Raw genomic sequence first — 15,045 nt, forward strand, 5'->3', positions numbered from 1 at the left:
ATCTGCCTTTTGTATTCATTTTCCTTCTCAGCAATCTGCAACTTGTGCAGTTCCAAGTTTTGAGAACTTCTTTTGAGCTTCGCTCTTGCTCATTTTGCTTATTTTTCTGTCCCTAATTCCCTTACCCGAAATAAGCAAATAGAAACTCCTTTGTCTGTTCTCCAGCCACCACACTCAAAACTCACTTAAAGTCATTACCAGTGTCTCAAAGCAATCAGCTGTGCACATATCCTGCCGACTATGCTACTGTGACAGGTTTGGTCACAGAGATCCCCTTGGGACCGTCACTTAGTAGATTACAAGCTTTCTAATGACACCATAGAAAGGGGTATTTAGCGTGAAGCATATTCCAGTTATGTCATACTCATAAGCATATTTCCATAAAGCATATGGAATGCAACGCCACATTGTAAAGGCACAAATAAGTTTGTAATGACCTAATATTAAAAATGTTGAATAATTTCATTAAGATCATTTTTGCATCAATGGGGAGGTCTTCCTCCCCACCAAAAACTTAAATTGTAGGTGTATTTTGACATGCAGAAAAGGTGTGGGCATAGTTTGCTGTGATGACATGGTGTCTCTGAGAGTCCTATGTGCTTCAAGCTAGGAATACATTATAAAAAGAACTTAAAAATTGAGAGAGAACTGCAGTTACAAGATCAAGCAGAATTTTTTTTTTAAATGGATTAGATTAAGACTAGTTAAGAAAAAGGTAGGAGATCATATTTTAATGGATGCTTTGCTGGAAGAAAGCTAGTTGATACATTTTGCTCTTAATTTTTTTCTGTAATATTGCTTCATGTACTAAAGTGACCTGATCTATGTAGGTTTTGCCTTTTAATTTTTTTTTTAAACACAGGAAAGGAAAGGAAAGCCTAGCCTGAGGCTTTATACTTGAAGGATGCTGTCTGTAATATAAACTTTTCTTATCTAGTTTGTTTTTGTATGTTAGTTTTTCTAATGGTTTCTTTAATGATTGTCTTTTCAATTGATTTTTTAAACTTGGCAATTACCTTTAAAATGTAAAATCATTAACAATTTCAAGTGTATGTTTTAAAATCAGACCATTTAAAAAATATGTGCCCCTGATAATTTGCAGAAGCCAGTGTTCAAGAGTCAGTGTCTTGCTCTGTGACAGCAGGTGGTATTTTTTTCTATTATGTTTGTGATAAAGGCAAGTAACATAGTCCTTGCCTGTGGAACTCTCAACATAGAGTTAAAAGTACTTTTCAGTTGCAGTGCTTTAAACCCAAAGATTTCAAAGCATTACTAAAACTGAGTTAAGGCTTATGCTCTGTGAGGTAAAGTAGTATTATTATCCCTATTGTACTAGTGGAGAAACTGAGCCCCGAAATTAGTGGGCTGACTTTTAAAAAGGCTGAGCGCCTGAGGCTAACTTAATAGGAGTTGTAGCTCCCTAGGACCTCTGAAAATAAACCCACAAGTGATTTGCCCAGTGTCACAAAATGAGTACATGACATTACCTGGGACAGAGCCTGGAAGTCCTTACTTTCAGTCCTGTGCTTCAAAGCCATCTTTCCTGTCCAATACCCATATTGTTTTAGGTAGTTGTGATATCACCAGTTTTTTGAAAGGGAAATACAGAATTTTGAGCTCCAAAGTGAAGAAGGAACTGTTTTCAAATATTTAATTTACAAAAGGCGTATAAACTAATTTAATTAGTTAAGTAAACAGATATTGCAAGCATATATTTCATCGGGGTTTAGTTTCTTAATGGAGCATTGGACTTTAAGTTTTCAGTATTTGGGTGGCAAGTTTATATGTAATAAAGCACAAAAACTATGTTACAAGAATATTATTAAGCTTGAATTATTATTTTTATTGAATTATTATTAAGCTAGAATTAGGGTTGACTGTACAATCTTAATTCATCCGTCCTCGTTCATGTGCATTATAATACAGTCTTTACACCATCGCTAGGGCCCTACCAAATTTACTGTCCGTTATGGTCGGTTTTATGGCCATAGGATTTGAAAATTGGTAAATTTCACGTTTTCAGATGTTTAAATCTGAAATTTCATGGTGTTGTAACTGTGGGGGTCTTGACCCAAAAAGGGATTGGGGGGCGGGGAGTTCGCAAACCTGTTGTAGGAGGATCATGGGATTGCCACCCTCACTTCTGTGCTGCTTTCAGAGCTGGACTCCAAAGGCAGCAACAGTAGAGCTTCCTGCAGCCGCAGGAGGTTCTCGGGGGTGGAGGTGGGTCGGATCTCACCCATGCTGCTGGGAGCGCCCCAGCCAGGGGCTCCTAGCTGCTAATCCTGGCCGTCTTGGAAGGGACAACCAATGTTCCTTCTAATTTTTCCCATCCATGTGCAATTGAATTTTATGTGCACCAATGTATTGGTGATTTGCTGGGGCAGAGGGTTGGGGTGTTGGGGAGTGCGGGCTCTGGGGTGGGGCCAGGGATGAGGGGTTTGGGGAGCAGGCTGCCCTGGGGCTGTGGTAGGGAGAGAGGACTCCCCTCCAGCCTTTGGTCCCCACAAGCTGCACTGGGCTGGGGGAGTCCTCTCTTCCTGGTGCAGCAGCATTGTGGGCGGGGGTGTATGGCCCTGCTGCAGCCCCGGGATTGGGGCGGGGGAGCGGCGTTTGGCCCCACCTCAGCCCCGGGGGGAGGGGGTGGGCAGCAAGCGTTTGGCCCCACCGCAGCCCTGGAGTCAGGAGTGGGGGGTGTTTGGCCCTGCCGCAGCCCAAGAGTTGGGAAAGAGGTGTCTCTCCTTGCTGCACTGCAGCCCTGGGCTGGGGGAGTTGCTGCAGCCCTACATGCCCCAAGCTGCCCCATCGCCACCCTCACCTCACCCCACTGCCATCTTCCAGGCCCACCTTGGCCAAACCCCTGAGTACAAAGTGCATGCCTGCGCAGCTCTGCTAATTAAGTGCGCGGCCCTTGGTGGCCTGCTGCGCAGCCGCACACCTTAGGGGGAATGTAGGGCAAGACTTGCTCTTCATCTGCACGGCTGCTCTTTGGGTATCTCTCCCGGTTGCAGAAAGCTCTGCACCCTTCCTTCCCACTTCTTGCCCCCGTCACGCCGCGGGGGAGGGGTGACTCTACAGGGTGCACCCCCCTTCCAGATGCAATTATTAGCTTGTTTCAATAAAATAAAGTTTATGTGAACTTGACAGGGTTTATTGATTGACACTTAGCAGCAAATAACACTCAGGGCTCAACTCCCTGATTGGTAAGTAGGAGCATCTGAGTTTTGTAATATAGTGATTTCAATTGATAGCCTCAAACTTGAGAACCACAGCCTTAAGTTAACAAAAACTTTGAGGAGGGGGTCGGAGTTAGGGTGATCAGATGTCCTGATTTTATAGTGATAGTCCCTATTTTTGGGGCTTTTTCTTATATAGGCACTTATTACCCCTCCCCCCCGTCCTGATTTTTTACACTTGCTGTCTGGTCACCCTAATTGGATTAGATGACCTCCTGAGATCTCTTCCAACCCTAATCTTCTATGATTCTATGAAAAACAAGTGGGGGGAAAAAAAGTTCTGGTTTCAAATGTCATTAATTAAATGTCAGCATGGAGCATGCAGCAACCGTGTCTGTCTTCATTCCCTGTCTCTGTGCTGAAAACAGCTGTCTGTGTTTAGACACTGCTATCTCTGCATCCATGGACTTTGTTGGAATTGTCAGATAGCACTGAGCTAAACTTGCAAGATGGGGGATTCTGCCTTCCACTGAGTTCCAGAACTGTAGCACAGACAAACTACAGTCCTCTTCTTTCATAATGTTTTTGTAAGCAAGCATTTCCAACCTACAATTCTTATCAGAGCCAGGATTTGCATTAAGCAAGGTTAAATCCGACATCAACAGGTGCATTTGTGCAGGGTCAGAAATACGCACTGCTTTTAGGAACCCTAAAGTTTCAGGTTGCTGAAACTTTTGAGCTGTTTTTGCTACGTCGATTGACTCTTCTCCATAGCAGTAGAGTGTTGTCTGAGCTTCTTTGCCATTCACGAACTCACCTGGTGAGCGCTGGCATTTAACTCAGCATTGTCAGAGTGATTTTCGTTTGACTGTGCTTCAGCCCAGAACAATACATTCATTGCTTTGTTGTACGCTTGGTGGATGGTGGCATGTTGAGATTCAAACCAAGTGATTAAGTCCATGGCAACAAACTGAACTTCCTCGTTCAGCTGAGCATCGTTTAGAAGGGTTGACAGTTCTGTTAAAACCTGCGTTTTTGGTGTCAGTGTCAGCTCTTCTGAGACGAAGTCAACGTAGTGCTTCAGATGAGCTGCAGAGTATTGTACAGCCCCAAACTAGGAATCCCAACGAGTAATTACTGGCTCTTGGGGAAGGCAATTTTTTGTTCCCCAATTTCAGTCACGTTTGTAATGTGCTGCCTGTATCAAAGTATGTGGCTAGGGCAGTGTTAAAAGATATATTTAATGTAGCAGACCAGTTTATCAACTTTACCAAACTCGCACCTCCACGGCTCACTGACGAGAAATTAGATGTGCATTACATGTAATATGGACCACATTTGGCATTAGACCTTGGAGAACTGATTTGAAAGATTGTCATATAAGTTGCATTGTCACTTATGAAAACAGATACTTCGTCAAAGTTTGCACTATATTTTGAAACGGTTTTAATTATTGCGTGAGGAACTGTAGTGTACTTAACAGCAAATGCAGTCGGCAAGCACTGTTAGCTTTTCTGTCCGTACATCTTCAGCCTTTTCAGAAACAAAATCAAACAGAACGTGCAGTACTTAGTTGTCTTGCTCATCTGTGGACTCATCTGAAATCATTGTAAAAGACTCAAATAGGTTAATTTGAGACTCCTTCTTCTCAAAATGTGTAGCAAAAACCTTTGGAAGGTAGTCCTGTCATAGCTGCTTCTCACTTGGTAAGCAACCGGCATTTTGTACATTCCATTGAATGAACTCACGCAGCTTTGGGTGATCAGGTTTTTTTAACGGTGTATTAGCACTTGCAAATGCATCCACGAGTTCTATTCTAGCTCAGTGATGGGTCTCAGAGCTCTCTGTTGCCTTCTTAAAAAGAGAAGAAATTGTGGGGTTTTTTTTTCAATTTTTCATTTACCAGAAATGCACTATCTTCAGCCCTCTTTCTGCTTTGATAGGTTTCCAAGTCTAAGGCCATGTCTATGCTACCAATTTTTGTCGACAAAAGTGATGTTGACACCCAAAAGTCGACATAATAAAAATCAGAATCTCATGTTCATACTAGCTTCCTCTGTCGACAGATTACATCCACAGTGGGAGCACCATCATTGGCAATGTGAGCAATGCCCTGTGGGTACCTATCCGACAGTCTGTGATCCAATTTCTATACAGTATCAGAATGCTTTACAGACAATTAATTAATTAAATTTTGATGTCTGGCCTGTGAGTTGAGCGGGTGGTATTACAAATGGAGAGCAGAGGCACAGAGAACTTCAGGTCGAAAGTGTACACTAATTTTGTGTGGTCAATTTGAAACACCGAGGACCTGATTTTTAGCATTGTAAAGCACTTTGTATATTCAAATAAAGCTCCCACTGACTTCAGCTGAAGCTATAAATGCTTAGCCCTTCTGTAAATCGGACTCAGAGGTCTCAAAGTAGGCACCCAGAAAATGAGAAACATGCACTTAGTGACCAACTGTGAAAACTTTGGTTTAAGTGACTTGCCCAGCATCATGTAGGAATGCTGTGGCAGAGGAAAGGATAGCACCTCTTTCTTCAGGGCAGTATTCAATAGCCTGAATCATGAGATTGTCCTTTCTTTTCCTGCAGTCCCCTGCCTCCTTCAGTACACATCACAACTTACTCAGCAAATGAGACGGAGTCGTAGATCCAACAGCCTCCTTCACTACCCAACCCATATTCATCCCGAGATCAGGTTCATCCTGTGCACTGAATGAGGCATGGGTCCTGTGTGTGTGTGTGTACACGTATATATGTGGATGTCTGTGTATATATAGAATGTGATCATGTACTTAAAGACTGTATCATAATCATAGATACAAGGGGGTGAAATTAAGGTTGCACAGTCGACCTTAATTCTGGCGTTTCCTAACTTTAGAGTACATCATTTAGCAACCTTAATGATACTATTTTAACCTAGGAAATTGCCCTAAAAAGTTAGTTTGTTTTTTTTTAAAGAAAGCAAACTGATAAAAATAGAAATTTCATGATGTAGCATCCTGGTTCATCAGATGGCTTGGAACCTGGAGCTCTATCACAAAGACCTCTGCCACTTTACTGATGGAATAACTGGTAGCAAAAGTAGGTTGTTCTCCTGCTATGTGGACCAACAGTATAGGGGAACAAGACACACAGTTTGCCAGTGGGTTTCACAGAAATTTTGTTGACAGCAGAGGAATGGTGCGAGACTCAAGAATCTTGAGTTCCATTCCAGGCTGTGGAGGGGAGTGTGCTCTCGTGGGCTCAAGCTCTTCTGCCCATTCTCCCAAACTTGACCCCATCAGGTTCATCATCTCTGTCCTGTCCCTGTTCCAGTCCTGTCTCTTCCTCTTCCCTGGCTATCCTAGTACCATTCTCTTTGCCTGCACACACTCCACTCTTCAGCCTTCTCATCCCACTGTTCTTTTCCAATCAGTCTCAGTTCCCCTATCTCGCAGCTCCTTTTCCAGTCTGGCTCTCTTTTCCCCCCTTCCTTCCCCTGGGACCCAGTCCTAATCTCCCACCCAGGGTAACCCATCACATTTCAGTTGTCCCTTTGCACTTAAAACTAAGTGGTTTATTAAACAAAGAAAGTAATTGTAGTTAGTGGCTTGATGGATTGTTTCTGGTCATCATGGCCCAAATTTTCAAAATTATTTAGGTGCCTAAGGATGCAGATAGGTGTCCCTCTCCTGCATGCCCATCTCAGGCTCCTTGTTTCTTCCCGCTCTAGCTTTTAGTTCCAGTCTCTTCACCTAGTTGGTCCCACTTCTCCCTGCTTACTCCAGTCCCTTGTCAGAGTTGTCTACCGTCACCATTGCCCCAGTTCCCCTTTAAATTAAGTTTTTGTCCAGTTATTGCTGTATTGAGCCCAATAACTTGAGCATAGGATATGATCATGGAGGATAGGTCCCTAGCCTCTGTTTGCCAGGTCAACTCAAGCTTTATAAATAAGTTACAATGTCACATGTTGCATTCGGTATCTATATTATTTTCAGCTTTTACAATGGAGTGGATGCTGGTATTTAGATTTTTTTTCTAAATGTAATACTTTCAGTTTCTGTTCTGCAGGAAAGCTTTTGCCTTAATTATTTTTGGTTTCAGTTGAGCTAGCAGGCACAGAGACAATATTTTCTTCATTTGGAGTAATTCATTAAAGTTTGGAATCTAACTGCAATTTGTAAAAGCAGGAGAGTTTGTTTTTCTTTTCCAATCTATAAATAAAAAATGAGTGGGAGAAGATGACATCTACTAATTCTAAGAACTTGAAAGACAGGGGGCAGATTATCAAAGGTATTTAGGCATCCAAAGATGCAGATAGGTGACTAGGGAGATTTTTTTTTAAAGTGTCTAAGCAAGTTATGTGCCGAACTCATCTATCTGCATCCTTAGGCACCTAAATAGCTTTGAAAATTTGGGCCATGATGACCAGAAACAATCCTTCAAGTCACTAACTACAATTAATACTTTCTTTGTTTAATAAATCACCTAGTTTTAAATGCAAGGTATATTTTGTTAAAAAGTTTTTTTTCTTATGTATCCAGCGCATTCAAGGTAATTTTATTTAATTAATAAAAACAAATTTAAAATGCTGTTTTTGTGCATTTTTAATTGAATTCCAATGTCCATTCTAATACAGCTTGGCACAAATCTTGAATAAAAAAAAAATCATCCAGTAAATACATTGTTTACAATTTTTTAACATACTAAAAATGTAAAAATTAAGGATCTGAATAGATGTATGTTAAGTTATATAGTTGCTTAAATAAAATGTATATAGCTATAACGTATACTCTGGGTTACAGTAAATTTAGTGGTTTTTTTTTTGTTGCTAACAGCTATATTTGGTTGTGAATCAACATGTTTTAGTGGTTATACCAACCTTTTTTTAGGAAAATAACTAAAAAGTACAAATGTAAAACAAGATAAAAATTATTTAAAGCAAGGTTTTTGCTTGCTCATTGAAATCATAATCAAAATTGGCGATTAAAATTACTTGGATTTGTATCAATCTGTCCTGACTCTCAGTCAAACAAAATGTGATTCTTTCTGTGGGATATCTAGTACAACGTGGATTTACTGAATTTAGTTAAGTGAATTTCACTAATGTCTTCTGGGGGCCATACATTATGTTAACCCCCTATTTGAAGACCCGATGTTGCTAGTTTAGCTGCCAAAGCTAGCTGGAATACAGCTCTTTTAAAGCCAGCTGGTCTGTAAAGCCAGCTGATGTTCTCTTTACTGCACTCTGGCTTTGGGAACCTGTGGTGTAGCATTTTCAAATCCTAGTGTTTGGCCTTCATGAGAATCTGAAAGTGACAATATTTCCATAGCGTTTTTTTTTTTTTTTGAATACTCTTCATCCCCTTCAGATAATTGGCATTGTAGCTAGTACATACGTAGAAGGATGCCTTTTCTCTGCAAATCCATTTTATGTACAATATAGTCTAAAACATGAAGTTTCAGAAATTACAGACCATTAGGCTGTGTTTTGCCTATAGGCTTTGATTTGTATGGCTAGACAACACCATGTAGCAAAATCCCAATGTTTTTTTTTAAAAAAAGCTTGATTGAGTTTTTCATGTTTTCACTTTGCATTTTTTCATTTTGTATTTATAGCTAGAAGGCCCATGTGTCCTGCAGATACAAAAAATACGCAATGTTGCTGCACCAAAGGATAATGAAGAATCTCAAGCTGCTCCCAGAATGCTGCGTTTGCAGATGACTGATGGACACACAAGCTGCACAGCAATAGAATATAATTACATGTCAAAAATAAGGTGAACAACAATTTTCTTCACCAAGTCTTTGTTGCAACATTTAAACATTATATAGGATTAATGGAAAAATCAGTAATATGCAAAATATTTTGTCAAAATAACTCAAAAACTAAGCAGAATTAATTCTTACAATGCAATAGTCCTTTTTGTTCCTGACTGCATTGCCTTTTTCCCTTTTCTTCCCTTGCTGTTCTTGGCTTTTATCCAAAAAATAACATAGCTTTTGCTCTTTACTTCTTCTATGCCAGAGAGCTTGCATTTTTCCTTGTCATTGTTAGGTTTAAGTTCCATAGAGAATAAATAGAAAAGTCAGAGACAGTTGTCTGGTAAATTTGAGATGAAGAGGAAACCTGAAAAATAGTGAAATACCAAGCAACCCAGGTAAAATTAGCTGTTGGCATACAAGAGCCAAAAGATTTGAGAAAACCAAGCAATGAAAGATTGAGTACATGGTCACGATCCTTGGTCAGAATGTATCTTTTTGTTTGTTTCTGTGAGGCAATACTGATAATGTATCAAAAGCAGAGAGAGAGAGAGAGATGAGTAGATGAAGTTGCTCCCCAGAATATCAGAAGTATTTTTTTGAGGCTTTTTAATTGTGGAATCTTAACTAGACATGGAGAGAAGAGAAGCTCAGAAAGATTTAATTTTATAGCCCGTGAAAATGGCCCCACTTTCATAAGGGTCTCTCTTTACAATTTTTTTACATGTATTTAGTTTTATTTATGTGCTGTGGGTAACAGGGCTTTGGATTGACTCTGGGGAAAAGCTTAGGGACCAAGACACTAATATCCGTGGGGTAGGAGAAAGGAAAATGGGTAAAGTTTTTGGGACATGCACTTTTGCATTGCATTCTTACAATATTGATATGTTCCTGGTTCATCAGCTGCCTAGGTAGTGACTGCTTTTTGATCATGGTATTTTTCAGGAAAAGTAATAGGGTGTTCATATTGAAAGGGCAAGAATGATGGAAATGCAGTCCTGCCTCACCCCTCCGAAAGATCATATGTCGTGGATAGTGACTTGAACTATAAATTGCATTTTTCTGGTTAGTGCTAATAAATAGGTCTCAGTGCATGCTGTGAAAACGTTGGATATATTAGGAAATTGCCGTACCACTAGCAACCTTGACAAAACCATACCTAACTCTACATTTTTCTTTATTCGAGGAAGGCAAGCCAGAGATTTTTCCCATAGCAGTATCTTTTGGGCCAGCACATGTCCCTTGCATCTGCTTGTGCTCACAGCCAAGGGTATAAAGGCCAGAACTTCCCTGCCCGCCCTTCGGTTCTTTCTTATTGTCTGTGGTCAGTAGTTGGAACATCTTGTGGGTGTTTGTATGTAACCTTTTTTCCCTGAAGAGAAGTATTTCCTGTTGTAAATAGTTGTTTAATAGCTCATAGATAAATAGTTTATGGAGTAGGTTTTTTGGTCTCATTTGGGATATTTATTTATTTATTTTTTACTTTTTTTTCTCTCTTTCACTTATCTGCTCATATTGGAGTTGTCTGCTCCTGGTGCTATTCTTTGTACTATTGAGATTGACACCAACTACACTTTGCATTGTTGCTGTGACTGTGTTGGTCCCAGGATATTAGAGAGACAAGGTGAGTGAGGGTAATATCTTTTATTGGACCAGTTTCTGTTGGTGAAAGAGACAAGCCTTCGAGCTTACACAGAGCTCTTTTTCCGGTCTGGGAAAAGCACTCCAGAGTGTTGCAGCTAAATAAAAGGTGGACCAGATTAAGCATAAGGACAGGTTTCAGAGTAGCAGCCGTGTTAGTCTGTATTGGCAAAAAGAAAAGGAGTACTAGTGACACCTTAGAGACTAATCAATGTATTTGAGCATAAGCTTTCGTGAGCTACAGCTCACTTCATCGGTTGCATTCAGTGGAAAATACAGTGAGGAGATTTATATACACACAGTATATACACACAGAACATGAAAAAATGGGTGTTATCATACACATGCCGACGTGCACGGGCTGAAATTGTGGAAAAGCAGCATCACTTGCCCCATAACCTCAGCCGTGCAGAACACAATGCCATCCACAGCCTCAGAAACAACTCTGACATCATAATCAAAAAGGCTGACAAAGGAGGTGCTGTCGTCATCATGAATAGGTCGGAATATGAACAAGAGGCTGCTTGGCAGCTCTCCAATACCACTTTCTACAAGCCATTACCCTCTGATCCCACCGAGGGTTACCAAAAGAAACTACAGCATTTGCTCAAGAAACTCCCTGAAAAAGCACAAGAATAAATCCGCACAGACACGCCCCTGGAACCCCGACCTGGGGTATTCTATCTGCTACCCAAGATCCATAAACCTGGAAATCCTGGGCTCCCCATCATCTAAGGCATTGGCACCCTCACAGCAGGATTGTCTGGCTATGTAGACTCCCTCCTCAGGCCCTACACTCCCAGCACTTCCAGCTATCTTCGAGACACCACTGACTTCCTGAGGAAACTACAGTCCATTGGTGATCTTCCTGAAAACACCATCCTGGCCACTATGGATGTAGAAGCCCTCGACACCAACATTCCACACAAAGATGGACTACAAGCCGTCAGGAACAGTATCCCTGATAATATCACGGCAAACCTGGTGGCTGAACTTTGTGACTTTGTCCTCACCCATAACTATTTCACATTTGGGGACAATGTATACCTTGAAATCAGCAGCACTGCTATGCGTACCCACATGGCCCCACAGTATACCAACATTTTTATGGCTGACTTAGAACAACGCTTCCTCAGCTCTCGTCCCCTAATGCCCCTACTCTACTTGCGCTACATTGATGACATCTTCGTCATCTGGACCCATGGAAAAGAAACCCTTGAAGAATTCCACCATGATTTCAACAATTTCCATCCCACCATCAACCTCAGCCTGGACCAGTCCACACAAGAGATCCACTTCCTGGACACTGTGGTGCTAATAAGCGATGGTCACATAAACACCACCATATACCGGAAACCTACTGACCGCTGTTCCTACCTATATGCCTCCAGCTTTCACCCAGACCACGCCACACGATCCATTGTCTACAGCCAAGCACTATGATACAACCGCATTTGTTCCAACCCCTCAGACAGAGACAAACACCTACAAGATCTCTATCAAACATTCTTACAACTACAGTACCCACCTGCTGAAGTGAAGAAACAAATTGACAGAGCCAGAAGAGTATCCAGAAGTCACCTACTACAGGACAGGCCCAACAAAGAAAATAACAGAACGCCACTAGCTGTCACCTTCAGCCCCCAACTGAAACCTCTCCAATGCATCATCAAGGATCTACAACCGATCCTGAAGGACGACCCATCACTCTCACAAATCTTGGGAGACAGGCCAGTTCTTGCTTACAGACAGCCCCCCAACCTGAAGCAAATACTCACCAGCAACCACACACCACACAACAGAACCACTAACCCAGGAACCTATCCTTGCAACAAAGCCCGCTGCCAGCTGTGTCCACATATCTATTCAGGGGACAGGGCCTAATAACATCAGCCACACTATCAGAGGCTCGTTCACCTGCACATCCACCAATGTGATATATGCCATCATGTGCCAGCAATGCCCCTCTGCCATGTATATTGGTCAGACTGGACAGTCTCTACGTAAAAGAATAAATGGACACAAATCAGATGTCAAGAATTATAACATTCATAAACCAGTCGGAGAACACTTCAATCTCTCTGGTCACTCGATTACAGACCTAAAGGTCGCAATATTACAACAAAAAGACTTCAAAAACAGACTCCAACGAGAGACTGCTGAATTGGAATTAATTTGCAAACTGGATACAATTAACTTAGGCTTGAATAGAGACTGGGAGTGGATGTGTCATTACACAAAGTAAAACTATTTCCCCATGTTTATTCCCCCTCCCCCACCCCCCACTGTTCCTCAGACGTTCCTGAAATGGCCCACCTTGATTATCACTACAAAAGGTTTTCTCCCCCCTCCCCTCCGGCACTCTCCTGCTGGTAATAGCTCATCTTAAGTGATCACTCTCCTTACAGTGTGTATGATAACATCCATTTTTTCATGTTCTGTGTGTATATAAATCTCCTCACTGTATTTTCCACTGAATGCATCCGATGAAGTGAGCTGTAGCTCACGAAAGCTTATGCTCAAATAAATTGGTTAGTCTCTAAGGTGCCACTAGTACTCCTTTTCTTTAAGCATAAGGAGTTAATACTGTTGCAAAGAGACCATTCAAGGTGAAGTGGACAGTTAATATTTCTTTGGTCATAGGACAGAGGAAGGTTAGTTGGTTACAGAGTGTTGTAATGAGCCAATCCAATATATTCATTGAATCTGCAGTGTTTTGTGTCTAGCACAGTTATTAATTTAAGCACCCAGGCTCCTCATCTTAAGATGATGTGCAGGTTTCCTTTGAGGATGAGGACCAAGAGGTCAGATATGGAATGATGGTTCTGTGAAAAGTGTTCGCCCACAGTGATATTGGTTTTTTTTGTATTTTATCATTTTTCTGTGAGGGTTAATTCAAGGGTATAGTGATTGTTTGGCTTCACCCACATAGTTGTTGTTGGGGTTTTTAATGCACTGGATGAGGTACACTGCATATTGTGATGGGCATGCGTAGGACCCAGGGATCTTGAAAGTATGTTGCAGGGGGATGTTAATCATTGTAGCAGTGGAGATACATCTGCAGGTTTTGCGTCTGATGTTATGGCAGGGGCTGGAGCTGTTTGGAGTTGGTGAATCTTGGTCTGTGGGGAGCTTCCTTCTGACAGTGAGGTTGGGGGGGTTGTTTGCAGGCCAAAAGATGGGGTTTGGAAAAGATTCCTTTCAGGATGTGATCCCCATTGAGTATGGATTGTAGTTGTTTAATGATACCCCATAAGAGTTCCAATGGGGGGTGGTAAGTGACAACTAGGGGTGTGAGATGGGAGGGTATTTTTTCCTGTATTGAACCAGACAGTTTTAGAATATTTGGGCTGCCCATTCCATGGTACGAACTACTACTCTGGTGAAATGTCCTTGTTTGGTGAAAGGTGCTTTTAAGTATATTAAGCATATGTCTCAGACTTTCTCCTTGGAGCATATACTGTCGTATCTGAGTGCCTGGCTGTGGATAACAATTTCTTGGTATATTGGGTAGTTACTGGATCTGTGCAGGTAAGTGTGATGATCAGTGGGTTTCTTGTATTTAATTGTCTGTAGGGTCCACTTTAGAAGCAGATTGTGGTGTTGAGGAAGTCAATACTGGTAACAGAGTGTTCTAGAGAGAGTTTGGTGGATGCATGGTGGTTGTTGAAGTTGTGATGGAAATCTATGAGGGAGGTTAAGTTATCGGTCCAGAGGATGAAATACCATCAGTGTATCTCAGGTAAATCATGAGTTTTGTGGTGCATTTGTCCAGAAATTCTTCCTCAAAGTGGCCAGGCAGAGTTTAGCATATTGGGAAGGCCTGCTGATACCCATGTCTGTTCCCATGGTTTGGACAAAGTGTTTGTTGTTGAATGTAAAATTGTAATGGGTAAGGATGAAATGGATGAGTTTGGCATTATGATGGTTTCCCTTATTTTGTGTATCTTGGGAAGCACGAACAAGGTCCCTGGGGTGGGCTCATGGGCAATGAGGCTGTAGAGTTTCTCTTGGAGAGTTGTATGGTAAAGGATTTGTCAATATCATGACACTTTTGGGTGAATTGTGATGTGGCGTGGTCTTTGAGTTTTTTTTATAGTAAGTGGTGTAAGAGAATTGTCAGTTGGCCTTGTTGATATAGTCATCATGGCTGAGAACTAATGGTGTCCCCTTGGTTTGATCTTTAAGTGGTTGTTGGATTTCAGGGATTGTATAGGTGTCCTATGGGGGGAGGGATAGCTCAGTAGTTTAAGCATTGGCCTGCCAAATGCAGGGTTGTGAGTTCAATCCTTGAGGGGGCCATTTAGGGATCTTGGGCAAAAACTGGGGATTGGTCCTGCTTTGAGCAGGGGGTTGGACTAGATGATCTCCTGAGGTCCCTTCCAACCCTGATATTCTATGAATTCTATGATTCCTCTTGGCAGTGGAATGATTGTGTTGGATATAGTGTTTCCTTTGGATTTCACAATTGATTTTTT

General features: G+C 41.5%; 1 protein-coding gene across 3 annotated transcripts in view; it reads left to right on the forward strand.

Annotated features, from left to right (window-relative positions):
- Positions 1-15,045, forward strand: part of TDRD3 (tudor domain containing 3) — a 306,660-nt gene that overhangs the window by 140,785 nt on the left and 150,830 nt on the right. For all 3 annotated transcript variants that reach the window (XM_077812194.1, XM_077812198.1, XM_077812200.1), the window contains exon 4: positions 8,783-8,943. In XM_077812194.1, coding sequence (XP_077668320.1) covers positions 8,783-8,943 — 161 coding nt within the window. The remainder of the gene's footprint in view (positions 1-8,782; positions 8,944-15,045) is intronic.

The sequence above is a fragment of the Eretmochelys imbricata genome, chromosome 1 (assembly GCF_965152235.1).
Source record: "Eretmochelys imbricata isolate rEreImb1 chromosome 1, rEreImb1.hap1, whole genome shotgun sequence".
NCBI lineage: Eukaryota > Metazoa > Chordata > Testudines > Cheloniidae > Eretmochelys > Eretmochelys imbricata.